The sequence below is a fragment of the Scardinius erythrophthalmus genome, assembly GCF_964197995.2.
Source record: "Scardinius erythrophthalmus genome assembly, chromosome: 4".
NCBI lineage: Eukaryota > Metazoa > Chordata > Actinopteri > Cypriniformes > Leuciscidae > Scardinius > Scardinius erythrophthalmus.
The window spans coordinates 39107200-39133002 of record NC_138224.1 but is presented as its reverse complement, the minus strand read 5'-3'; the positions used below and the strand labels follow the sequence as shown (position 1 = coordinate 39133002).

Here is a 25803-nt window from a genome sequence, read left to right as displayed (position 1 = left end):
GAAATCTGATGTAAACATACGAGAATATATCAATATACATACGAGAATATATCAATATTTCTCCAAATCTGCAAATTTTTGAGCTAAAGTCATGACGACTTTAGCACAGGAGTTTTTTTATGAATGAAAGCAAAGTTATTGACTCATTTTTTCATTTCATAACTCCTGACACAAATTTTGAAATAACTGTTGCTATAAGTTTCTCAGAATACAATAGTGGTCAAATACTGAAACTTGAGTCTTATATCTTTTTAATGATGTATAGTTTGTCAAGGTATAACATTAAATCTGATAGTAACTTTGAACTATATAAAAAAAAACCGCTTCAGTGCGCCCGCGCACTGGCAACGGTTAACAGGTTAAAGCAACTGAAAAAAGAAGAAATATCAAGGCATGTCAAAACTTCTCCAGGGCCCCAAAACCCCTCAGACCCCAGAGGGTTAACCATTACAAATTCATCTTCAAAGAAGAGCAGACGTCATGCACCTGGATAATGCATGTTTCTCATCGTTGTGTTCCCTCAGCACATGCACATCTCTAGGCTCTAGGCTGAGTGTTTTGTGTCTGTATAAGATTTCTCTAGTTCACTATTAGTTGTTAACCCTCTTGGGTCTGAGGTGTTTTCTTGGCCCTGGAGGTGTTCTGACATGCTCTGACATTTGTGCTTATTTCTGTTACTTGTGACATTTTCATGGCTAAAGTCTGATTACACTGTATTCAGCACAAACTCTGCTACAATAATATATCAGCAGCATGTATGTAAAAGTTTGTATTTTTGAGATAATGACATGTATGCGTGGTTTGTGAAAATAAAAATTGTCACTGAAATAAGGTCATGAAACCCCTACTGATTATTTCTTCACAAGACTTTTGAAAATTGTATCACGTAGCCTAGAATATTTGCTCCAAAACTATGTGAAAATCACCCTGACTGCTCATTCAGATAAGACAATATATTGATTTAAATTTTCTAAAACGTGTTTTGTGTGATAAAGCTTTATGCGAGAGGGGCGTGATCACCTCATTAATACATACCTGCCAACCTTGCAAAAAATTAAGATAGACTAAAATGTGCTGCATAAAATAATAATAACAATAACCTATAGCAGCATATAAATCTTCCAAAAGATTTCAGTAACAACTACGCTAGAGAAAAATATATTGATTATCATATGTTACTTCAAATGTTTCCATTCGTTGATATAAAATGAGATAATAGTAAAAACATGAAGCCTTTGTTTGGTGCGTTTTCTTTTCAAACGCGATCGTTTCAAACGCGATTACGATACATTCAAAACCAGAGCTCGCTCCAAAATATAAAACATTATGGTTACCATATTATACATATCTACGTTTGAGCAGATATCCACAGACACAGTAACAGTAAACACGGGTCCAAATATTATAATATTCACCATATATCTAGCAACAGTTCAACTGCAATGTGAAGTTTATCCAACAATAACATGAACTAATAATTAAGAATTTCTTACCATACATCTTTCTTGTCTTCAAATCGCGTTCTTCTTCTTCTGATGTAAATCCTATGTAAGCTCACGGCACGTCTTTCAAACTCGACGAAAAGCAGAGACTTTGGTGAAGTTTGGTGCTGCTTTGTTTTTGAGGTAACGAGCGCGTTCGTGGATGATTTGCATGTCAATCTCTTTTGTGCGTGGTCAAATTAAAAATAATTAGCAAGCTCGTGAGAAGCTGGACATCTTGTTGGTTTTATACAAATTACTTAAACAGAGAATATTTGTTTTCAGTTTGAATCCGATCATTTAAAAGTACACACTTAAATGTTTATAAAGGTATATGGCTCATAAATGTGTGACAAGTATTCGCTGAGTTTTGTTTCAGTTTATAGACGTACTCAAGAAAAAAAAGTTCACCGCGACGGAGAGGCAGAACGCACACCCTGTTTATTTACTTTATTTTAAAAAAGCACAATGTTTTGATTCGATTGTAAGTGGACACATACAAAAGTAGAAATAGCACAGATTCTTTTTTCATATTTCTTTTTTCTGTATGACCATAAATGACGGAGAAATTTAAGTTTATTGTACTACTATGTGAAGAAAATCCAGCAAAACGCGCCGGCGCGTTTTTCGACCTCAGAGGGTTAATTTAAGTCATTAGTTGACTAATTGCACGTTTGTATCAATTTAATTACTTAAATATGTACTGCGGGGCCGTGCATAAAGCACAGGCAAAAGTTATGATTGTGTCTGAAAAAATAGCAAGGAGACATTTTAATTATTTATTAATAAACTAGTGTTTTCCGAGTCAGTGTCTGCTGCAAAGATGAAGTTGATGATGCGGATTCATTGTTTATGTTATTAATATTTATAGTATTGCTTGTTAACTTGTGTGCTGTACAATGTGGTTGTTAATACTGAGACACTTTATAAATGCAAGGTGGCAGGAATAACCCCTTCGTAGTTCCTCCAAGTTACGATTGTTGGGCTCCATGGATTGGTGTCAACACAAGGAAATCTGAAATGGTGTTGAACACTGAATAAGCAAAAATTCAGAAAACCAATCCTTGTGACATGCTTGATCTTCATATAACTGAAGAACGACTTGGAGATGAGCTCTTCAAGATGAAGGTGAGATCCTAGATTATACTTTTTAATAAAGTTGTAGTCGATGCTTTTTATTTATGTTAATAGGCGCATTTCCATTACAGATTTGCGCAAAACTTTTGCGATTTTTTAAAAATATCGATAAAAAACTATTGCGAAATGACGGCGTTTCCATTAACCGATGTTATGCGACTACAGCGTAGTTTTTTCCTCTCGCGAGAAGTCATTCCAAAAATCATGGCAACGGACATTGGTAGGTTTATATATATCACAGCCACGTACAGCACTAGACATTATTATTATTAATGGAAGGAAATGTAGGCTTGTTATCCAAGCATTAATGGCAAGGAAAGACCCATACTTACAGCACATATGAGGTGTTTCTGGGTGTTTCTCACTCATTTCTGCTCCGAGGTCTTGATTGTGGCACTTCTATGAGGTTTAGAATCCAGTATTTCTGTAATTCTTTTGTCTTTTATGAATTTAATAAAGAACTCTTGTCTCGTATTCTGTCCAAACACACCACGCCTTCTAAGTCAGGTGACCTGTAAATGCGCAAAAACTGTTTCCCTTGCAGTTTTGCGAAATATTCCTTTTTTGAATTGCCTGAAAAAACACCTCATGCGAGCGTGAATTTTTTTTGCGATAAATGGGAGTTTTTGCGAAATTTTCCATTGAGAGTATTTCCAATTCGCAATTTCAATTTGCGCAATTTGAAGGGTAATGGAAACGCAGTTAATGGTGGTGTAGGTTGTAGAGCCCTGCACGGGCCAAAAACTCCAGCCCTAGCCCGGCCCTGGCCCGTGGTGTTCAAGCCCTACCCGACCCCAGCCCGACAACGCCTGCAATTTTTTCAGCCCGAACCCGACCCGACCCGAGACCAACATCAATCACTTTTAAGCTCTCTCTGACGCGCGCGCTCTTTGACGCGCGCCGTCTCTGCTACACATGCAAACACACGTCGCGCGCTCTCTGATGCGCGCTGTCTCTGCTACACACGCAAACACACACACATCGCGCGCTCTCTGATGCGCACTGTCTCTGCTACACACGCAAACACACACACATCGCGCGCTCTCTGATGCGCACTGTCTCTGCTACACACGCAAACACACACACGTCACACGCTACTAAGAGGTAAACTTTTATTACAGGCCTGAAACATCATGCCCAAAAATATTGGACAAACCGTCCATTACACAGAAGCATAAACATGAAGGGAGAATAGTGCTACGGGATCAAACCGCAAAAATAAGTAAATAAACGGCCTACCTTTCTTTGCTTTTCAGTAACTGAAGTGTCACCTGTTTAATGCACGTGAGTGACGCGCGCGCGTTCGTGTATGCGTGTTGCGTTTGTGTTACTTTCTTAGGTGATGTATAATATTTATAATATAATCAATATAACAATATTTCATACACACTTCGTGTGTGCTCTGCTGCACGTTAATTATATACACAATGAGGAGAGAAGCTAAAATAAGCCCGAGCCCGACCCGAGCCCGATCTGTAAAAAAAAAAAAAACGGCCCGAGCCCGGCCCGAATGGGCTTAGCCTGTCGGGCCCCGACGGGCTTGCAGGGCTCTATAAAGCACATTACGGAACCTCTGCAAAGAGTGTGGTTTGGAGTCGAAAGGATCTAAGATGGTCCTTGTGTTAAGGTTAAGAGAGGAGATGCAAAACCGCTCCTCATATGACAGTGTTCCAACAAATATGGGGTGCTTCTGGTAAGTTATATTATTATATATATTATTATGTATCATTGATTTAATATTGTTGTATTCATTACAATTGATAGATAGCAATAAAGGGTCCAGTATGCTTAATACAAGCGTTTCCAACATGAGTACATTTCCAACTACAGTTATACTACCTTGTTACGTTCCACATGGGTTTTGTTTTCATTTAGGCCACATTTACACATAGCCGGGTATTTAGAGAAACGAATATGTCTCCCCCTCCGTTTTCAAAAATAACATTGTGCACACAACATCGTTTTCAAAAGATTTAGAAGTTTAAATCAACCCGCATAAATACAATGGGCGGCAGTGTAGGGAGAAGGATAAAGCCATGCAAGCCAATCAGAATCCTCAAAATCGACAACAATGAATAGCACGAGCGACTTCCTGTTCCTTTCAAAACAACAGACATGGCGCGAGGTTCGTTCGTGTGGACAGACAGCGAAGCAAATGGAAACAGGCCAAAAGCGTTTGCACAAAAGTAAAAATGAGTACCACTTTAACAGCATCCATGATCAAATAGTAGCCAAACAAACTCTAAACATAGGGCGCTCACATGACGTAAGCCTTTTCTGGCGCATAATGTGACGTTTGAGAACCTAAAACCCTGTTTCTCCCAGTTGACACGGCAACACATAACCGGCGTTTTCAGAAATCTCCACTTTGGCCGGAGTTTTTAGAAATAATCATTTTCTGGGATAAAAACGGCGTTTTCGTGTAAATGACAGGCCAAAACGCAGGGAAATATCTGCGTTTTCCCATCGTGTAAACGGGGCCTTAGTCTAGAGACTAGCGGCGCTAGTGTGCTTTGCACGTGTGAATGATTGGTGCTCATTTTCTTCTCTCTGTGTTTTTAGTCTTCACTCTGCTGTGATTGGCCTAGCAGTACGTCACTCATCATTCCATCATTAGGGGCGACGTCTGGGAACCAATCAGAGTTTGCCAGATGACTTCAAAAGAACGACCTATTCATTCATGCTCTCTCTCTCGCAGCGTGTTGAGCGCTCTGTTTGCGGCTCTGTTCACCTTCACTATTCTGATCACGACTCACTTGTTTTTAAACTAAGAACTATGAGAAATCCTGTACTTGATAATTTAGTGAGATATGTACGTGTCGCTCTGTTCATCTGTTCTTTGGAACTTGACCCGTTTACTTTTGAGATAGCAAAACTGAGAACTGTGTGTCCAAGTTCAACACTACGAGGTTGCCTACAAGCTGCTCTTTTGGTAAGAGAATGTCAGGTTAGTATGCCGTGGTATACACAACGCCCGTAGTGGTAATTTGTTAGACACACTAGGTTAGGAGTGAGCGCCACTCCGTGTTTGTTTTGTTATTTAGCTAGTTTATTTAGGTGCCCGCATGCACTGAAGATCTCGGGTTTTCTTTTCACATTTTTCTTTGGGTAGGATTAGGATTAGCATAAGGATTGTTTTGTTATACTCTGTTCTTTTCTTTGGCGCCACTTTATGTTCTCTTACCAACAATTTATTTTAAACTATTTTTATACCCTTGAGACTGTACATAGCGCACTACATTTAACATTGACGAACTGGATCCAGTGGCTTCGGCTTTTTGTAATAAATTCCAGTTTTAATTCACATCAAATCGAGTGTGTCCTGTGTTTATTCCACCCTACTCAGACATCAGCAGTGGTTTCAAAATAAGTGTTGCGAAATACCTTCTAGACATTAAAAGTTCGTAAATTGTACATTATACAAATTATTTCTTTTTTAGGTGGATGGGCAGAAATTACTTGTCCCTGTGGAGTAGTCTACTCAATTAAATTTGGAGACTCTGCTCTAATGCGAAGAGACTTTGCTGATTTGGTCTTGTCATGGAAGCAGTTCCCTAATGTGTCGATACATGATTTTGCCAGAGTACTAGCAACACACACTAACCTGAGAGACTTTACCTTTTAGCCCTCATGAAGGCAGACTTGCAGAGCCAAGCGCTGAAAATATTCAGCTGGCTAAAGATAGCAAGTTCAGGGAATTTGCCCTGGTTAAAAGGCAAACAGGTGCAAAAGGATCCCACCTGCCATCCTTTAACTGGTTCTTCTGAGTATTATGTTCTGTACAACCGCTTTCACAAGTGTAACACAAAAGACCCAAAAGATGTCCTCAGAAGAGTCGACTTAGTCCCAGAACTAAGTAGATGGTTAAATACCCAAACTGCTGAACAACTCTTTGCTGGGATGCAGAAAAATAATTACTTCATGAACATGCTCACACCTTCAGCAAATGTATTCTTAATGCGCAACATAATCCACCACTACAACCAATCACAAAATTGAAGTGTGAAAGAAAACCTCAGAAAAATTGTGTCACTAAATGATCAGCTGACCTTGAATGATAATGGTCAGGTAATTGTAGGTAAGATTTCTCTTATTACTATGTTTTGTGTTATTCAGAGAGCATTACTTCATATATAATGCATCAACTTTTATTCCATCTAAAGGCACACCTCCAGAACCTGTTCAAATTGATGAGAGACCCTCAGGAGACAAAACACAAAAAGACGACCAATGTAAGCATGTACTTCCTAAAAAATGTGTAATTTGATGTTAAACCAGATGTGTGCTTTTTTTTTATCCATATTTAAAAGTTAACATTAGAACAAAAGTTATGATTGTGTCTGAAAAAACAGCAAGGAGACATTTTAATTATTTATTTATAAACTATTGTTTTCCAAGTCAGTGTTTGCGGCAAAGATGAAGTTGATGATGCAGAGTCTCGTCATCTTCAGCATCATTACTCCAGTCTTCAGTGTCACATGATCCTCCAGAAATCATTCTAGTATGCTGATTCGCTGCTCAAGAAACATTTATGATTATTATTATCAATGCAACTTTTTTTGAGGATTCTTTGAGAAATACTTATGCAGCCACATAAAGCTACTCTCAGTCATGACCTTGATTTGCAAATTTCTATAGGATTTATTTGAAATAATTAATACAATACTACTTGCTCTCTTAAAGGTCCCATTCATTGTGATCCCATTTTTCAAACTTTAGTTAGTGTGTAATGTTGTTGTTAGAGTATAAATAATATCTGTAAAATTATAAAGCTCAAAGTTCAATGCCAAGCGAGATATTTTATTTAACAGAAGTTGACTACATCGAACGGCTGGATTTGGACTACATCCCTCTACTTCTTTCTTTAATGACGTCATTAAAACCGTTTTTTGACTAACCTCCGCCCACAGGAATACAGGAGTATTGATGGCGAAATGTCAATAGGCGTGTTGATGTTTATCTATAGTCGGATACCACAAAAGTTTAATTCGAAGTTGTTAGTTTGCTCTGTCCATTTCACCACGGACTGTTTTTCTAACCTGGGATAATATCAAGCAGGCTTCTCTCAGCGTTTCATACTGATGAAGGGCGCAATTTCAACTATATTCCAGCGAGCGGTAAGTTGTGATTTACTATGGAAGTAGCGATCAACTTCACATCGTTTCTCTTAGTAGGATGAAAATAATCTTACTTAAACTGTGATTAGTATGAAAGTGATCAAAGAACAATCCCTTTCCAATCGCCCAAGCTGTCAATCACGGACACTTGCCAAAACTTATGAAATCAATGATGCTGTTACACTGCACAACGAAGCTCTTACTGTATTTATATACCTCATGTTTGCATTGGTGAAATCATTAGTGAGAGTGCAGAAACTGCGTTGCAATGATAAGATCTTTTTTCACGCGATCAACAGACTGTCATCTGCTCAATGCTCATCACTGCAACCTTTTATGTGATGGGAATAGATCTAAATACTTAAACTTCTCACGATTCGTTAATCCCGATAGCTGTAATAGTAAAAACGTATAATAGCTGTAATAGTAAAAGTTTTCCAGATAGTTCCACATGTAATGCCATATATTTCATATGCAAGCATGTCAGCCAATCACAGCAGAGGGCGTTTACATTGAAGTCTCACAGCAGACACGCCCCTTCAAACAGAGCGTTCAAATCAAAGGCTAAAATCAGGCTAGGAAATATGCCTTTTATTTCTAAATTATAACAACTTTTGATCTAAAAAACATACTAACATTATAAGGGCACCCCAGGAAACATTCCTTTATGGGACCTTTAACTTTTTCACTTCATATTGTCAGAAGCTAATATTTTGAGGCAGGCAGCACTGTGTGTGTGTGGTTCTCTCTTCATTACCCAGTGTAGTACTGGTGAATCTGAGGGCGGGATATGACTCGTCATATTTTCTTAACGCCACAACAGAGACCGTCTACTGGACGTGGATAAAGCAAACGTTGCAAACCCATTTGTCCTTTGTGACAGAGCGCTGCAATCGAAATAGAACGGGGCATCAGTTTACTATCAGGTATTTGTCGCGTCGCACCGACAGTGTCTGGTGTAGACGCATTGTTTTAGTATTTGTTAGAGCTATGGTTTGTTCACAATCATTGTTAAGAAAGGCCAAGTGGAGCAAAATTCAAAGCTTTATTAAATGTTCTGACACCTCAAATCTTGTCCCAGAAATCAGCAGCCATGGGTGATGGTGTTATCTGTCAAAGACTAAGAAATATGCAAGTTGAAGTTAGAATTTTAATAACTGCCATGAAATACAAATGAGCACTAGAGGTCATTGTGTCCGTTTCATGTTTCCACAAACTCTATTATCAAGCTTTGTCACTTTTTTTAAACCTCATCTTCCTCTTTTTATTGTCATGTGATTCATTATCTTTAGTATAAATAGTCCAGTGTTAGTTCTGGTCTTTGTCTGGTTTTGTACCTGTATGATCGTGTTTTCTGGTAAGTTATTGTTTTTCTCTTGTATCTCAACATCATTCCTTTTTCCTAAAATGATCAATTGCTCAAAGCTTTTCAGTAACATGTATGTTGCAGCAATCTGGTAGTTAGTGGTCTAGTAGTCATTGTTTTTACATTTGATCCTGTGACAAAATTTGAGTATATTTTATTTTATAGACATCTAAATATTTGCAAGGCTTAATGTTAAGGATTAATTTTTACTGGCCCGTTTGTGCCAATGGTTCACATTTTTACTTGCACTGCCAAAATTTTCAATGGCCCCCCACCACAAAAAAAGTAATAAATCAATCAAAATGGTTATTGGAATTGTGTTTGACCCATGCAAACCTCAGAAATAAGGTTATAGTCCTAGTTTTCCAGGGGGATGTTAAAGAAAATCTTGTTTCACATACGTACTTTGTGATTTTAATCCCGTCTGAATCTGCCAAGTCAGAGTTTTTCTCACACAATCTCTGTAAAAATTCCTGGGCAAGTTTTTTTTAACAAGATTTTAAAAATGCAAATGTCTCTGATTGCTGATGTTGTTTTATCCTAATGCTTTTCCTCGTGTTAAGTTATTTGAAAATGAAATGCCAATTGCATTTTAATTTTCAATTTGACAGGGATGATGCACTGTCACCGTGAAAATGAAAGCATTTAATTTCATTCTCAATTTTGTCACATATTTTGTGTACAGTTTTCTGTAATGAAATCGTTAATCTGGTTTTAATTTGAATTTTAATCATTTAATTTATTTATTTCAATTTGGCAGAAAATGCCTTCCATATACCTGAGCTACCATTTGCGCTCCAATCTTTGGCATGCTTTTATTTTCAATATGGACTGTATCCGGCTAAAAAAATAAATTATAAAATTAATAAATAGTCAAATCAAAGAAACTGCAAAAAATACCCATTTTAATATCAGTGTATTAAGAGTAAGATGCTTGTCAAGATTTTTCAGCTCACTCATGTGGGTTTATTATGAATATAGCCACTTCTATAAACTCGTGAAGTTTACTTAAATAGGGTTTTTAGAATAAATTATAATTATATCAATAAATATCTTAAGACTTATACGTCTTGGATGACCTTCTGTAATGGCCACATCTAGAAAACAAACATCCACCTCTGTAATAAACACGGAGATGTTAGTCCCGTCTTAATCTGTAAATGAAATCAGAGACCTCCAGTAATAAGAATTATTATTTTTATTATAGAAAGGGTTAGTTCACCCTAAAATGAAAATTCTGTCAGTAATTACTCACCCTCATGTTGTTCCAACCCCGTAAGACCTTCGTTCATCTTCAGAACACAAATTAGATATTTTTTATTAAGGCCCAATCCCAATTCTATTTCATACCCCTTCGCCTACCCCTAGCCCTTCGCCTACCCCTTACCCTTGCCCCTTGAAACAGAGTGTCAAGGCGTAGGGGTGAAAATATTCCCCTAAGAAATGGGACACCACTACTACACGTTACATGTCATTATCGACGCTAGCGCCTACGTCACAGGAGATGCGCCAATGTTTATCACAAACTTCCAAGATGCCGTCGTCAGCTGCGTGAGTTACAGCTATTTTTTTTGCATTTTTCTTCTGAAGTTTGCAGAAAACAATGGAGATGACGATATCTTCGACGCCAAAAGCTGCGTTCACACCAAACGCGAATAGAGCTGGCGCGAGTGATTTCAATGTTAAGACGCGTTTACGCGCGTCTGGAGGTCTTGCTGCGCAGATCTCAGATTTAATCAAAAATATCTTAATTTGTGTTCCGAAGATGAACAAAGGTCTTACGCGGTTGGAACAACATGAGGGTGAGTAATTACTGACAGAATTTTCATTTTTGGGTGAACTAACCCTTTAAATGTTTAGAAAACTAGTCCTGTTCGAATAGGGCTTATGACATCAAATTTGAGATTTTAGAAATTTTGTATTTTAATTTTAGAAATTCTGAAATTTCATAATTCTCAATTCCAATTTTGATATCAGAGCTAAAACTTAGCCTAACTAATATAAATTTCAATTGTTACTAAAGACAAGTAATCAGTCAGTAATAAAATGAGAACAAATAATCAAATGATAAAAAAAATATATAATACAATAAATATAATTTAATAATAAAGAGTGCTTTTCAGGTTGTCAAGTTGTCCTAATTGAATAATCAAATAAATTAATAAAATTAAATCTTAAATCAATTATCTTTTGACTGCAACAGTGAAATAAAGCAGACAGCTAGGGAAGCCTTAACTTAAAACCAGAGATTATTTCTAAAATGCTAAAATGTGAAATTATCACCAGCCATGAAGCAAGCAATGAGTGTGTATGGAGTAAAAAGTAAACCATTGGCTACACTGTTGCATGTAGTTCAAAAGTCAATATCATGATTATTGTTTCACAATCAACTATATCAACATTTTATGTTGATGCACTACTATATATTCTTATTATTTTATTTGAACAAATGGGCCTTACAACTGGCCTCCTTTCAAGACTGAACTCATAAACACACAGACTTTTTAATTATTAGGCCTAATGGCCTATCTTTGCTTTAAAAGGTGAGTCTAACAACACACTGGCATTCCAGACTATGGGCCCTATTTTAACGATCTGAAACACAAGTGTCAAAGCGCAAAGCGCAAGTAACTTTGTGGGCGGGTGTTGGCGCTGTTGCTATTTTCCTGGCGGGATAAATGACTCTTGCGCCAGGCGCAAATCTAAAATGGGTTGGTCTGAAGTAGCTTCATTATTCATAGGTGTGGTTTGGGCGTAACGTGAAATAAACCAATCAGAGCGTCATCTCACATTCCCTTTAAGAGCAGACGCGCTTTTTCTAAAGCGGATTCCTATTGTAACGGCGGATTTGCCAGGCGCGCGCCAGGAGCGGTTCACAGCCAAGGAGAGCAACGCTCTCGTCACGGCCATAAAGGAGAGAAGTTACATTGAAATGGAGAAACCCACCGAAATTAACTTCGGTTAAACAGGCGTATGATAATTTGGGTAAATGTGTAAGCTAGATGTATGCTTTTATAATAAATTGTCTATCTATTATCTATCTATCTATCTATCATAATAATGTATGATTTGCAAAAATGAAAACTGCTGCTTCTGTGTAGATGAGAGAATCAAAGTGTATGCGCGTTGTGCACACGCTACATTGATTATGGCCAAGCATGCGCCCTTAAAATAGCATATGAATAACATGCGCAACGCGCCACTGACTTTAAACTATTTTTTCCTGGTTAGTTGCGCAATTGTTTTCTAAACCTGCAAAATAGCATGAAGGAACGTTTGCGGCGGAACACGCCTCCTTTTTTGCGCTGAACCGCCCAGGGAGCGCAAGTTCATTCCCTAGTTTAGCGACGTGCTTCTGTGGAGGGAAAAGCGCGCTTTGCGCGAGTGCAAAATAGGAATGATACATGCGTCGGTGTACAAAGTCAATTGCGCTGGGTGCAAGATAGGGCCCTATATGTCAATAACTCTTCCCACTGTTCCCTTACAGTTCTTACCATTCAGCGTAAGCACCGCTCCACTGTGATGTTTCCAAGCACATTTTTGTGCATGAAATAATAAAGAATAGTTTACCATCCAAATACATGGCGAATGTTGAAACATTTTGAGTGTAATAAGAGAGATAACTGAGCCCAACGCTGCTTACTTTCACTTTCGCTTTAAATTATTTCGTTTTGGCTTGTTTATAGTTATTTTTTTATTCTTGTTCTGTTCTGAATATCATTAAATTTAAGGATTTGTTGTGGAATATATGTGCAGCAAACAATAGTAGGCTATTAATTGGTTAAAATTCTTAAAATTGGTTAATGGTTAACCGGTTTATTATCATCCCTGTATATAGGTGCAGAATCAACTTTACGTTGCAATTGCATCAAGAAAGAGTCTTTAAACTCTTGCTCATGGCTGTTGTTCCATGTCTCACTGCTAGCTTCAACACTGGTGGTAGCCTGACTGCTAGCACTAACGTTAACATTAGCTGTTTCCACGGCCACAGGTGAAGGAGGGATTTCAGTATTATCATCGCCTTTTCTCAGAGAGCACTGATTTAAAGTAAAAAAAAAATGGCTATTTTTGGAATATATTTCAAATTGTCGACTAATTTAAATTTTCTCTTTTTAATTTTCTTTTAGCACTCCCGCTTAGCTGCTTCTCTGTCTTCCCACTGATGTCAAATCTGTGCAGGAAGCTACAGACACTGTTTTTGACATGATTTAACAACATTTTGATCGAACGGGTTGCGGAAAGTGAGGACTGCGTTTATAACGTGATCTAACATACCGGTAATATTTGACGGTGCCCAGGGCCCCTTAGATGACCATCTTGATCTTTCTGTTTTCCCATTCCTTCTGTAGTCACTGTTTGCCTGGTTTCCATGGTGTCTGGTCTGTTCTTGTTTGTTTCTATGGTTACCAATTATGTTCACCTGAGTCTTGTTTAGTTTCTCTTTTACCTTTGTGTTATGGCCCTTAGTTTTTCTCAGTTCATTGTCTGGTATTGTTTGAGTAAGTCTATGCTGTTTTTGCCTTGGATTACTCCTTGAATGAAGATGCTGCACAGTTGGCTCAAATCTCATTTGCTCCTCTCCTGCAATATTACAATATAAGCAGATCCATTAAGATATTTATGTAAAGAAAGAAAAAACACTGTGCGGAAGCAAACTCAGCAAGGGAAGCAAGCATTACATTAAATGTAGATATTATCTAGTACCAGAGGTGGAAAGTAACGAATTACATTTACTCGCGTTACTGTAATTGAGTAGTTTTTTTTGCAGTAGGGGTTCAGCGAAAAATCGGCAGCTGGCAGCAATAACCGGAAGTTGGAGGTGGATGCCGCTTTTAGCAAGGCAAATAAATTATTATATCAATGTATAGATATAATTTTAGTACTTATTTAAATAAATTACTTAAATTTGTAATTATTTTGTAATTGGTTTAAAAAGGTTTATCAAATATAAATTAAGTAACGAAGATCATAGACATAGGCTAGTACAAAAAAACATTAAGCTACACTTGAAATTATGAACTTGTACGTGTATAAATATAATTTGTGTACATGTTTGTCAAATAATGAAATATATACATAAATGAATGCCTATATAATAATATTGTATATTTATTAAACGTACATAAACATTCATTAAACAAATAATGAAAGTCATGTCTAAAAGAAGAAAAAAAAAATATTTCTCAATGACCTTTATTTAAAAATCATATTTTGCTATCATTTAAGTTCAGTTTTACATTTGTAGTATTTCAATACATTCTTGTCTTTGTTTTATAAAACAGCTGTAACTTTGAAAACAGGCTTGATATTTGTTGCTCTGAAACCGGAATGAACAACAATTCTGAATTAGATGTTAAAGTTCATAAAAAACTAAGTTGGCTTGAAAAAGAAAGTTTGAAAACGTTTTACAATGCATGGTTTAACATGATTAACAATGTTTCTAGTGTTAGGGAATAACAGCTTAAAGACCCAGGACCAGATATGATGAAAGAAGACCAGGAGTCGTGAGGTTCAATCAAATAAGTAAAAATTTACTGAAGAATAGTTTCATCGGTAGAGCCAGGCGTCAAAGTCTCACGGGGTCGCAAGCCAGAGACTCTACTGTACACAAAATCTCACACCAGTTATACCATTTCCAAGGGCATGATTGACATCAGTACATACAGGTTGGATACTTCTCATTGGCAAAAGAACAAAGTTAAAACAATTCTACACTTATGGATAGATAGGAGGGTAAGTCGAACATTGTCATCCGAGTCCAAGATGGTCCGGTGATGACCTCGGAGGTTGTAGAAAGGCGTCTTGGGGTCAGCTGCTGCATATCACAAGACCTGCACAGAGCATTCAACACACACACACAAAAACACAATGGAATCGCAGTTCCTCCAAAAGTAGTACAGATAATGTTCATTTTAAAGAAATACACATAAAAAGTACAATTCTGTGAATCAGATCACATAGTGTCAATCCGTTGCGAATACTCTCTATTTGTTCTGTTGAAATAACAAAATAATTCAAACGTTTGCATGTCCCTGCTTGATATACAACCACTGATGAACATAATCGTTTTGAAGAGAGAAAAAAAACTATACGAGAAAAAAAAAAAACTTATTCAAGGGCGGATTCGAACTCTCAACTTCTGACACAGCTGGCGAACGCTCTACCACTGTACCATTCATATGCACGTTGACTCTATTGGCAGATCTATGTGTTCACACTGACAACATGTATTAGGCTACATCTCATTAAACGACAAATTAAACCCCATTTTAACCCCATGTAAGCTACTATTTAAATCGATTGCTGGACATCGTAATGTTATTGGCGTCCATCTTCATTGAATTTTGAAATCAGATAGAGCCGGCCCGAGCCTTGCATAATAAGTAGCCACGCCGGCAATTCAGTATGGAAATACACACCGACAATGACACGCCCCCTACTGCGTGCTAGAATCTCCGAAAAACAAGGCGATTTCAACAACAAAATGTACACTTTTAAATATACCAATACTGCTATCTCAAACATGGAGAGGCTTCTTCGTGATCTCAACTTACAGATTCTTAAAAAAAACGAAAATCACCAATTTTGAAAAAAACCCGCTTCTTTCTCATTTTGCTCGAAAGTTGTGCTGCCGACTTGTGTCCTTGGTTTCCTTGACGGGTCACATTTGCATAAAGCATCTATAATTCGCCTTTGGCTAAGCCACACCCTAGAATGTAGACTTACCAATCACAGCGCAGCCAAGAACGAACTCCGACAGAGGTCCGACACTTTTTTACAGCGCTCCATTCACTTTAAAGCAGGCGTCTCATATTTTTGGTCTCGGCAGGCTATTACCGTCGTAGTTTTATCATAAATATGGTTAAATGTTGTACCTGGGGCATTTAACACTGATACGCGTTTCCCAGAGAGGTTGGACGGGGGTGTCCGTTTTTTTCCCTTCCCAAAACCGAAGTCAAATCCTGACAAGTGTCGTCTTTGGATTAAACTGTGTGTGTGGACGTTCTCACAGTCAGCTAAACTCCTCAAGGATCAACAAGCGCACTTTTGTGTGCTCTAAGGTAAATTTTGCTTTTAACCTTACTGTGAAGTTATACTAGTTAGACAGTTTTAGGTTATGATTTCGGTTCTCTACCCTAATTAATGAAGAATCAAGGTCCTAGTAGCAAGCAAGCTTAGCGATAGTTTAGTCACGTAAGTTAAGTCAGGATTGTATGTTTTGACTAGCGGCTGGATGTTAGCTAACTTTGTTATTCAAGATACAAACACATAACGTTAACGTTATCCTATCTTGAATAACAACGTATCTTGAATAACAAAGTTAGCTAAAACAAACAGCATAAAACTGTCTAACTAGTATAACTTCACAGTAAGGTTAAAAGCAAAATTTACCTTAGAGCACACAAAAGTGTGCTTGTTGATTCTTGAGGGGTTTAGCTGACTGTGAGGACGTCCACACACACAGTTTAATCCAAAGACGACACTTGTCAGGATTTGACTTCGGTTTTGGGAAGGGAAAAAAACGGACACCCCCCTCCAACCTCTCTGGGAAACGCGTATCAGTGTTACAAATGCCCCAGGCACAACGTTTAACCATATTTTTGATAAAACTACGACGGTAATAGCCTGCCGAGACCAAAAATATGAGACGCCTGCGTTAAAGTCAATGGAGCGCTGTGAACAAGTGTCGGACCTCTGTCGGAGTTCGTTCTTGGCTGCGCTGTGATTGGTCAATCTACATTCTAGGGTGTGGCTTAGCCAAAGGCGAATTATCCATGCCCATGTTGATTAGAGTATTACAAACTTGAAAGGTATTAATTTAAGGTACATTTAGAACAAATCAAAAGATGTGCGATTAAATGCGATTAATCGCGAGTTAACTCATGGCAATCATGCGATTAATCGCGATTAAAAAATGTAATCGATTGACAGCCCTAATATATATATATATAGTTATTTTATATATATATATATTCAAAATATACTGGAACTGTTCACTTTTTCCATATAACTTTCACCCCCAGTTTCACAGGCAAGGCTCAAACTATGAGACCAGAATATGAATATGAATATATATATATATATTCATATTCTGGTCTCATCTGGTGATTGGGTCCCATCCAAAACATGATCAAACTAAGAAAATAAACAGACACTGAAATGTCAAATTTTCGATACAATCTAGAATTTGTATTAAAAAAAAAAAAGATAAAAAACAGAATGCCTTTTGCCTGCTTTGATCAAGACAGGATATAATACATTTGAACATTATGTTCATTATGTGAACACATACTAGTGAGTTTGGTTGGTTTTGCAACTGGAAATATGGGGTTTCCTTCCTGGCACGTTTGTCCATCCCCAGCAATCTGTGACAGGCTGTGGTGAACTTGGTGAAACTACAAAAAAACAGAAGTTTAGAATATGGTGAAGTAATGTTGATTAAAATGGTGTTTTGTATTAAAACATAAGTTAGATCATTTGGGATAGGTTTTGTTAGCATTGCACGTGTATCATCAAGGCTGAGCTTGTCAATTCCAATAAATCAGCATGAGCTTTATTCTAATCAATAGATTAAGTTAACATGTTAACAAACGCTAATATGTAATGATAATGACAACGTAAGTTAGTATTTGAAGTTAATGATAGCCCCTCACAAACCAGGAGCACACGGTGCGTTTCCACAAATGATTAAATTAACCAATTCAACTTAAGTAGTCACAGATACACTGTTTCTAACATAAAGTTAAACTCCAACGTACAGAGCAACAATTATTTATTAATCTGATAATATACGAACTTACCGAGCCAAATACCGCGGCCATTAAGATTCGCCGGCGCCACCATTAGCTGCTGTTGCTTGACTTCCAGGTAAATGTGATTGGTTGTTACTACGTTGGACGATACTGATTGGCTGCCACGAAATGGCAGGTCCCTCCTAATATGGCAGGGCTTCCGGCTGTCAACGGCAGCAACTTCCTGCTGCCAGCTGCCGATTTTTCGCTGAACCCCCTCTCTTTTTTTGTGTATTGCTACTTTTTAAATCATATCCGTTACTGAGTAAAAAAAAAAAAAAAAAAAAACATTAAAATAATGAAATATAGCCTACTATGGGTAAAACATCGCGTTCCAGAAACTGCAGCATTGATTGATTGAAGGGCGGGAGAACAGACACGGCGCAAAAACCACAACACACACACACACACACACACACACACACACTCACACACACACACACACACACACGTGAGGCGAACCCCTGGTAAGTATGGGGATACTTTGGATATAGAAAAACGAACGCGTAGTTGTCCTCGAGGCTCGGGCATATTCATTTTGCAAAAATTGTGGACGCAAATTGGCTGCAAAAGGAGGAAACACATAGAACATGTTCAGGAACACCATCCCTCCGTGCAGATTATTATATGTCCCGTTTATAATTTAAGGCCAAATGATTTCTGTGATGCAGAGGGAATCCCGGAGTTTCATTATCATGAAAATGGAATTTACAGTACGCAGATGTCACGTAAAACACATGAAAGTAAACCTGTACAATACATCAAATTGCGACATGGTGTGTAGGCTATATACTAAGGCAAAAGAGACTGCTATATAAATGTATAATCTGCGTGTCTGTGTGAATCAGTGCGAATGAGACGAGCCGTTTAGTCTACTACATACTCAAGTACGCGACGCACTAATGGTGTTTTCAGCATCTCACAAACAATACGAGGACATGAAAACATGAACATCTCCAGAGCTGCTCTGAGAGAACGCCTAGTGAGCATTTTCATCATTTTATTTGAGAAAAACCTTGTCAAATACACTCTGAAACAGGACTTCACTACAACCCATCAAAATAAAAGTTTGGTTTAACTAACGTCAGAAGAAATGATGACATAAATATATAACTATTGTGGGCCTACAATAGAATGTACTTCTCATAATAATATTAACAACAACAATAATAATACTACAATTTATTTAAACATTACTTAAGGATTTTTTTGTCTGTGGTTTAATTGAGTAAATCTGTTTTGCAGCACTTTGCCAAAAAATAAAAGGATAAAAAAATATGTTAAACTTTTTATTTGATTACCACCGATTTGGATAATATATTTGTTTTAAATCATAAAAAGAAAAAATTATTTTTATGAATGAAATACATTTCATAGAAGTCTATTGTTCTTGAACATTTTAATAAATTATTAATGATAAAAAATAAGTTGTTAAATGAGTAGTTCACATTAAAATGAAAATTACTCCATGATTTATCAGCCCTGAAACCATCCTAGGTGTAGGCTATATGACTTTATTCTTTCAGACGAATACAATCGGAGTTATATTAATAAACACTCTGATGATTCTGAGCTTTATAATGGCAGTGGATTGCAACCATCAGTTTAACGTAGGGCTGGGTTTCGATTCAAATTTCAAACATCGATTCGATTCCGATTCTCAAGATCTTGAATCGATTATCATTATTCAATTCGATCAGATCCGATCTGATCCGATCTTCGGGATTTAGATAAGTGTTTTTGAAAAAAAGCATTTTTTTTCCAGCTGTTACCTGAATTACAGGACTGTAGTTATGCAACATATTGATACTATTATTATAGACATTCAACTGAAAATAAATGGAGTATTGATGGTTGTAAAGAACAATCCCCCTTCCAGAGTGATACAACTGCTTTCACAAACTTGCACTGGTGTAGACGACAGAGGACGCAGAGGTATATCAGCAGCAGTAGACCGATTATTTAGACGCGAACCTGATGTATTTTTAAAAATGACATTAAGAATTAGGGCTGCACGATATTGGGAAAAAATGACATTGCGATATTTTATTTTTCTGCGATATATATTGCGATATGAAATCTAATCTGATTTTTTATTACAAACAAAAATGGGGTGAGCACACTTACATTCTCATTTTAAATGATTTAAACATCAGAGTATTATTTAAATTAGAGTACATTATTTGTTTGTAACTTTAGGATATGGTTTGAATTGTTAACATGTTAACTAACATGAACTTACCATGAGCAATACTTTTGTTACTGTATTTATTAATCTTTGTTTATCTTAGTTTATAAAAACAGCTGTTCATTGTTTGGTAATGTTACTTCACAGTGCATTAACTATGTTAACAAATACTGTACAACTTTTGATTTCAACAATGAAGGCTATAGCCTAAATGTTGAAATTAACAATGTTGTAGAAGTGCAGTTTAGTAATAGTAAATGTTAACTAATGTAGTTAAATAGTTTAATAAATAGAACATTATTGTAAAGTGTTACAGATTTTTTATACACCAATTCAGACCAATTCAGTGCAGTGTTGGACAGATCAGTTGTTTAAACCATTCATTAAATTGTATCGGTTCAAATGAATCATTAATTCGCGAATCGAACGTGTACGACACGCGTTGTGTAATTATATCTATGGTAATTATCTTGGCAGTTTAGGATACCGCACAAGATTTGACAACACGGAAAACATTTCATCACTGGATAGTTTTTTTTTTTCGACACCATCGTGTCAATTTATTTTGATTAATATGCGCGAGGGAGAGAGAGCTAGACATTCGTGTTGTTTGAAGGCGGTGAAGGTGAGCGCGCGCGGCCGGGGCAGCCTTTGCAAATTGCTTTGCTTTCGTCAAGCTCGTTCTCTGCATTGCTTCTGAACCCGACATGGTGCCACATCGCAGCTTTGAGCGTTTCTGGAGTTTTCAAAGCAACCGTTTGCTTAACGTTACTGACCGCCATTTAATGTCCTTCCACCTCGCGCGCATGCGTGAATTCAATGACGCGGCAAGTTAAAGTTCACGGGGAAAATGTAATCCTATTATTAAATCGATCCTCTGAGTTATGGATCGATCCTTAGAAATTAATATGAAAATCGATTTCAGAATTGGTGAATCGATTTTTTTCAACACAGCCCTAGTTTAAATCTCAAAAAAGTACGCCATACGCAGTCTACTTACACCTAAAACGCAACTTATGCAACTCATGATATCAGAAGTAGTGTAGTGCGTCCTGGCGTAGCGTAAATATCAGCAGTATGTCGCATTACTCGCATAAGTTGCGCTTTAGATTTAAGTCGAATCCATATGTTCGTTTGGCCGGAAGCTAGTTATTTTACTTTAGAAAAGTTTTAAATATGAATATCTTTCTTCACAAACTCAACGTTTTGTTTCAGAAGGCCTTTATTAACCCCCCGTTGCCGTGTGGAGCACTTTTATGATGGATGGATGGATAGATGCACTTTTATGATGGAGACATGCACTTTTACGAGCTTCAAACTGATGGTTGCAATCCACAGCCATTATCAAGCTAGTCAGGGTGTTTATTAATATCAGAGGCTTCCTTCACCTCTGTACAGATAAAACATTATCTAAATGATTCCAGTTCGCATGGATACACGGAAGCGACATTTTTGTTTTGTATTATGCAGGCCAGACAAGTAATTTGGTGAGGTCAATTTGTAAAGAAAGACTACTCGCATGCACACATTCAAATGCACATAGCCTACCTATAGATTAAACATGTAATACGCATGTGCACGTCGTCAGCGTTTTCACAGATTCACGTTTTTGAAGTTTACACAGAGATGATAGTGTTTTTCAAAAAATTTCAAAGCTTGCACCTTGGAACCTATTTCAAGGTTTACATTCTTGAGCTCCAAACACTGTTGTCGTGCAAATGAACGGCCAGAACACATTAGAGTTTTCTGTTTTCTGTTAAAGCGGTGTCCTGTTAGCGGCCCCTAAGTTAATAACTAATGATCTTTGCAACGGAAGTGAATCAATCAAAAATGAATGAATCAAAAACTAACTTTAGCTGGTCAATAACTTTATTCTAGAGCTGCTGTAAAATCAAAACAATCTCTGCTACTTTAATTTCCTTTTATCACCGTAAAGCTGCTTTGAAACAATCTGTATTGTTAAAGCGCTGTATAAATAAAGGTGACTTGACTTAATATAACTCTGATTGTATTCATCTGAAAGAAGAATGTCATATACATGGCTTGAGGGTGAGTAAATCATGGGCTAGTTTCATTTTAAATAATTGATTATGAATTAGATTACAGGAGTAGTTACTCCTGTAATCTAATTCATAATCAATTATTGAAATTAGTTGATTAGACATGTTTTATTGAAATTTTAGTAAACAAAACAAACAAATGTTTCCAAAAAATCCCACCCCCGCTGTTAAAAAAGTAACTCAGTAACTTTTACTCTGAGTCAATTTTAAATGAGCTACTTTTTACTTTTACTTGAGTAGATTTTTCGACCGGTACTTTTACTTGTACTTAAGTAAAAAAAAATTGTAGTAATAGTACTTTTACTTGAGTAGAATATTTTATTACTTTTTCCACCTCTGTCTAGTACATAATGTGTTATACGTGTTATGATGATAATGATTTATGTCTGTTTTGCAGTAAATTAAGAACATATTTTGTAATGCACTGGTTCAATAAAATAAATCTTTAGTGCAACTTTAACTTTAACAGCAAAGAACAGACAGTGTGTGACATTATAAGCAGATTGTGAATCAAGTGACACTAGGCCACATATTCAATACTTCTAATAATACTTTTAATGCTTTCATTTTTAAACAGGTTAAGCTGTCATGGCTACTGTCAAGATTTTCCTCACTGTCCTTTATCTGCTTCAATACAGCTGTTTCGGCTCAGATGTGAATTGTAAGCAAGGAGACTGTAAACCCATCCAGGACACCACACAAGTGTTCTGCGAGTGTCATAAGATGTTCCGCGGTCCAGCATGTATTATTCACTATACAGATCTTGAAGATAAAATCAATGTTATGGTCTATAAACCAGTCCCTGATCTGACAGCAATTTATTTCAGTGTGAAGGAGCTGAAGGACTTCACTAAAGAAATAGTTGAGTCTGTTCGACATGACATCCAGTGGACACAAATCTTTGTGAAATACAGCAATGTGACTGAGAAGTTTCGAAACATCAGCACACTGCATACACAACTTAAAAACGGTACAATAACTCAACGCCACTATGTTTCTGAAGTTGGAGCTGAGTTCACAGGGGGAAGCTCTTTTCAACTTTATCTCACAGACTTTCACCACATGATGATGGGCACTGGATTTGGAGACAAACACAACATTCTGGATATTTTTCGCAAGTCACTGGTCTCACAAAGTCAGTCTGGTGAGCCAGTAGAGTGCACAAAATACTACAGTGATCAGATTGATTATTTTGTGCGCTACATGTTTGCTCTTGAAAAGGAAGCTGTTTTAGCTTGGTCGAAATATCAACTGGTCACTGGAAAATCAGAGAACATTGATTTACTCGAGAAGTTTTTTCAGGATTATGTCTCACAGCAGTGGAGACACTTCAATAAAAATGGATGTGGCCCTTTAAAGGCTGGGGATCTTCAGAACAGCCACTGCGAGAAGCTCTACCACAGCACAGCACAGCAGCAGGTGAAACTGAAATGTGGTGGATCATACAAGCCCTTCCCAGAGATCGTGGTGTGCTCTGGAGGACAGTGGAGTGCCTCACCTGTGTGCTACGAGGAGCAGGTGAACGGGAGAGTCGAGTGCAGATCTGAAGGTGGAGCCACTGTCTGCAAGGCCACATGTTCATCTGGCTGGGGCTCCGCCACACACCCTGAGCCATCTGAGTACAAATGCTCACAACCGCCCTGTCCTTCCTTCATACCACACCAGTGTAACAACTGCACACAAAACAGCGTTTGTAAGGACAATGAGGTCTGCACTGGAGCCTTTGGCACATGTCGTGACACATGTCAGGTCAAACCCTGTGGAGTGAACGCCAAATGCTCGTCCTCCTCCAATCACGGCAGTAGCTGCACCTGTGAGAGCCCATGGAAAGGAGACCCATACAGCGGCTGCAAGAGTCAGGACCTCCAGTGGGTTCAGACCAGTGATGTGCCCAGCAGTATGAAAACTCTTTTACTCTACATACACTCACATTAGATTAGGCTGATTCTTAATCTGAATGTGCTTGAAGATTTTTATGACTGAGCTTCTTCTTACAGTTCAATTCTGTATTTGATCCCATGTAATGGAATTATAAAATTATATAATGGAATTACAATGCAATGGACTGATAAGCACGGAAAACTAAAGTTGTTGTGCACTTCATCTCTTTGCTCATCTAAGACAACAGCCTTATATCTTCAAGCTACAAAAAAATTTGATTCACCCATAAATCCTTGTTTTTTACAGATGCTGTTCGTTCTATAACCCAGTTTGCAGTGTGCAAAGCGATCGGACCAGACGGTGGGTGGCACAGTGGATATGTAAATTCTCAAAGCTGCAACTTTGAATATGATGGGAAAAGTAATCAGGCCAGTAGATATGAGGTAACTCAGTGCAGCACATTATATTTATATTTAAAACACTATGGATAACAATTACATGTAGGACAGTTAAAAGACACCTCTCCTATTTCTTCAGAAATTACTGTATTAATAATCTGCAGGTTCTGGTTGATCCGTGTGGAGAACGTGGTTGGAAATGGGTGGATGGGGCACAAGGGAACATGGTCTCGTATGATGAATCAAAGAGGTTTCCAGGAGTCAAATACTTTGTGTGTAGGTTAGTGCCAATACAAATGCAATTCATAATACTCATCCTGAAGAAAAGTAAATCTTTATGATAACTGAAAAAGAATTGAATCCATCTCAGAAATGGCACATCTTATTGAGATTACAATAATTGTCACGTTGTGCACGTCTGTGCTGGTGTTCTAATGTGCTCTTTGTCACCCAATAGTGTAAAGAGTGATGGGCTTGTAGGGAAGCTTTTCAACACGCGAAATGGCTTTATGTGCCATATTCCCAGGAATGGAGGTACTAGAGATGGAAGTTTCTATGCTCTGGTTCCACAACCATGTCTCTGAAGACTCTTCACCGTGATTCACTCTTTAGTGCTTAAGTTCTCTAGTTAATTTTTAACCTTTGGATTGGTGGAAGTGCTGTATTCATCTTTCGAAAGACAGACTGAACCTACACACACAGATGGAAAGGAGTAGCCAACTCTCGCAAAACATTTATGCAAGTGGTACAAACGCATATGGTTGTTGTTCATAATTTTATTCAGTTGTTTTGCAGTGGGATCTTTTAAGGATTAAAGTATTAGACATTAAAATTTCATGAGTGAGCAAGTGGAGTACATTTCCACCTGCAGGATGTTATGTACATTTGAAGTAAAATCCAATGTTCTCTGCACAGTTACTATGAACTTTGCCTTGCTGCCATCATGATGTAAAATTTGACAGTGTGCTAATTTCAATGACAAATAAATGCTTCAATGAATGTTACTAAATTCACATTGGATGTCTGCGTCAGTGTTACAGGCCAAAATAATGGTTGTGGGTTAAATATTTTGTTGTTGACATTGTACATGTGTTTAAATCGAGAGAATGAAATGCGTATGATGCAACTATTTACTTGATGATGGTCCATGGGTAGTGAAGGATACAAATTTAAGAATATGTTTAATTTATGTTCATGTGAGGCATAGATGATGACAGTTTAATTTATGTTCATGTGAGTTGACAGTTCAAAGAAGATTAAGTCAAGCAATCCAGTCATCGGACATTAACCTTTGTATCTGTGTACACCTCCTGAACAGTGACATGACTCCAAGTTAAACTATTATCATGTGAAGGTATGGGTGATGCTATCAGGCTGATTGGA

At 37.4% G+C, this 25803-nt stretch overlaps 1 protein-coding gene across 1 annotated transcript; it reads left to right on the top strand.

Moving 5' to 3' along the window:
* The first annotated feature begins 9007 nt into the window (after positions 1–9007).
* Positions 9008–25432, top strand: LOC308689456 (uncharacterized protein). The gene is made up of 5 exons (XM_081363166.1): positions 9008–9092; positions 22719–24038; positions 24329–24465; positions 24585–24700; positions 24878–25432. Exons 2-5 carry the CDS (start codon positions 22730–22732, stop codon positions 25002–25004), a joined length of 1689 nt encoding a protein of 562 aa, XP_081219292.1. The 5' UTR covers positions 9008–9092; positions 22719–22729; the 3' UTR covers positions 25005–25432.
* Positions 25433–25803: the final 371 nt, after the last annotated feature.

Bases quoted from the DNA above. Each gene is read 5' to 3' on its own strand.
- LOC308689456 (XM_081363166.1), top strand. From the start codon at position 22,730: ATGGCTACTGTCAAGATTTTCCTCACTGTCCTTTATCTGCTTCAATAC. The intron at 24,039-24,328 runs GTATGAAAACTC...TGTTTTTTACAG, and splicing joins GACCAGTGATGTGCCCAGCA to ATGCTGTTCGTTCTATAACC. The intron at 24,466-24,584 runs GTAACTCAGTGC...AATAATCTGCAG, and splicing joins ATCAGGCCAGTAGATATGAG to GTTCTGGTTGATCCGTGTGG.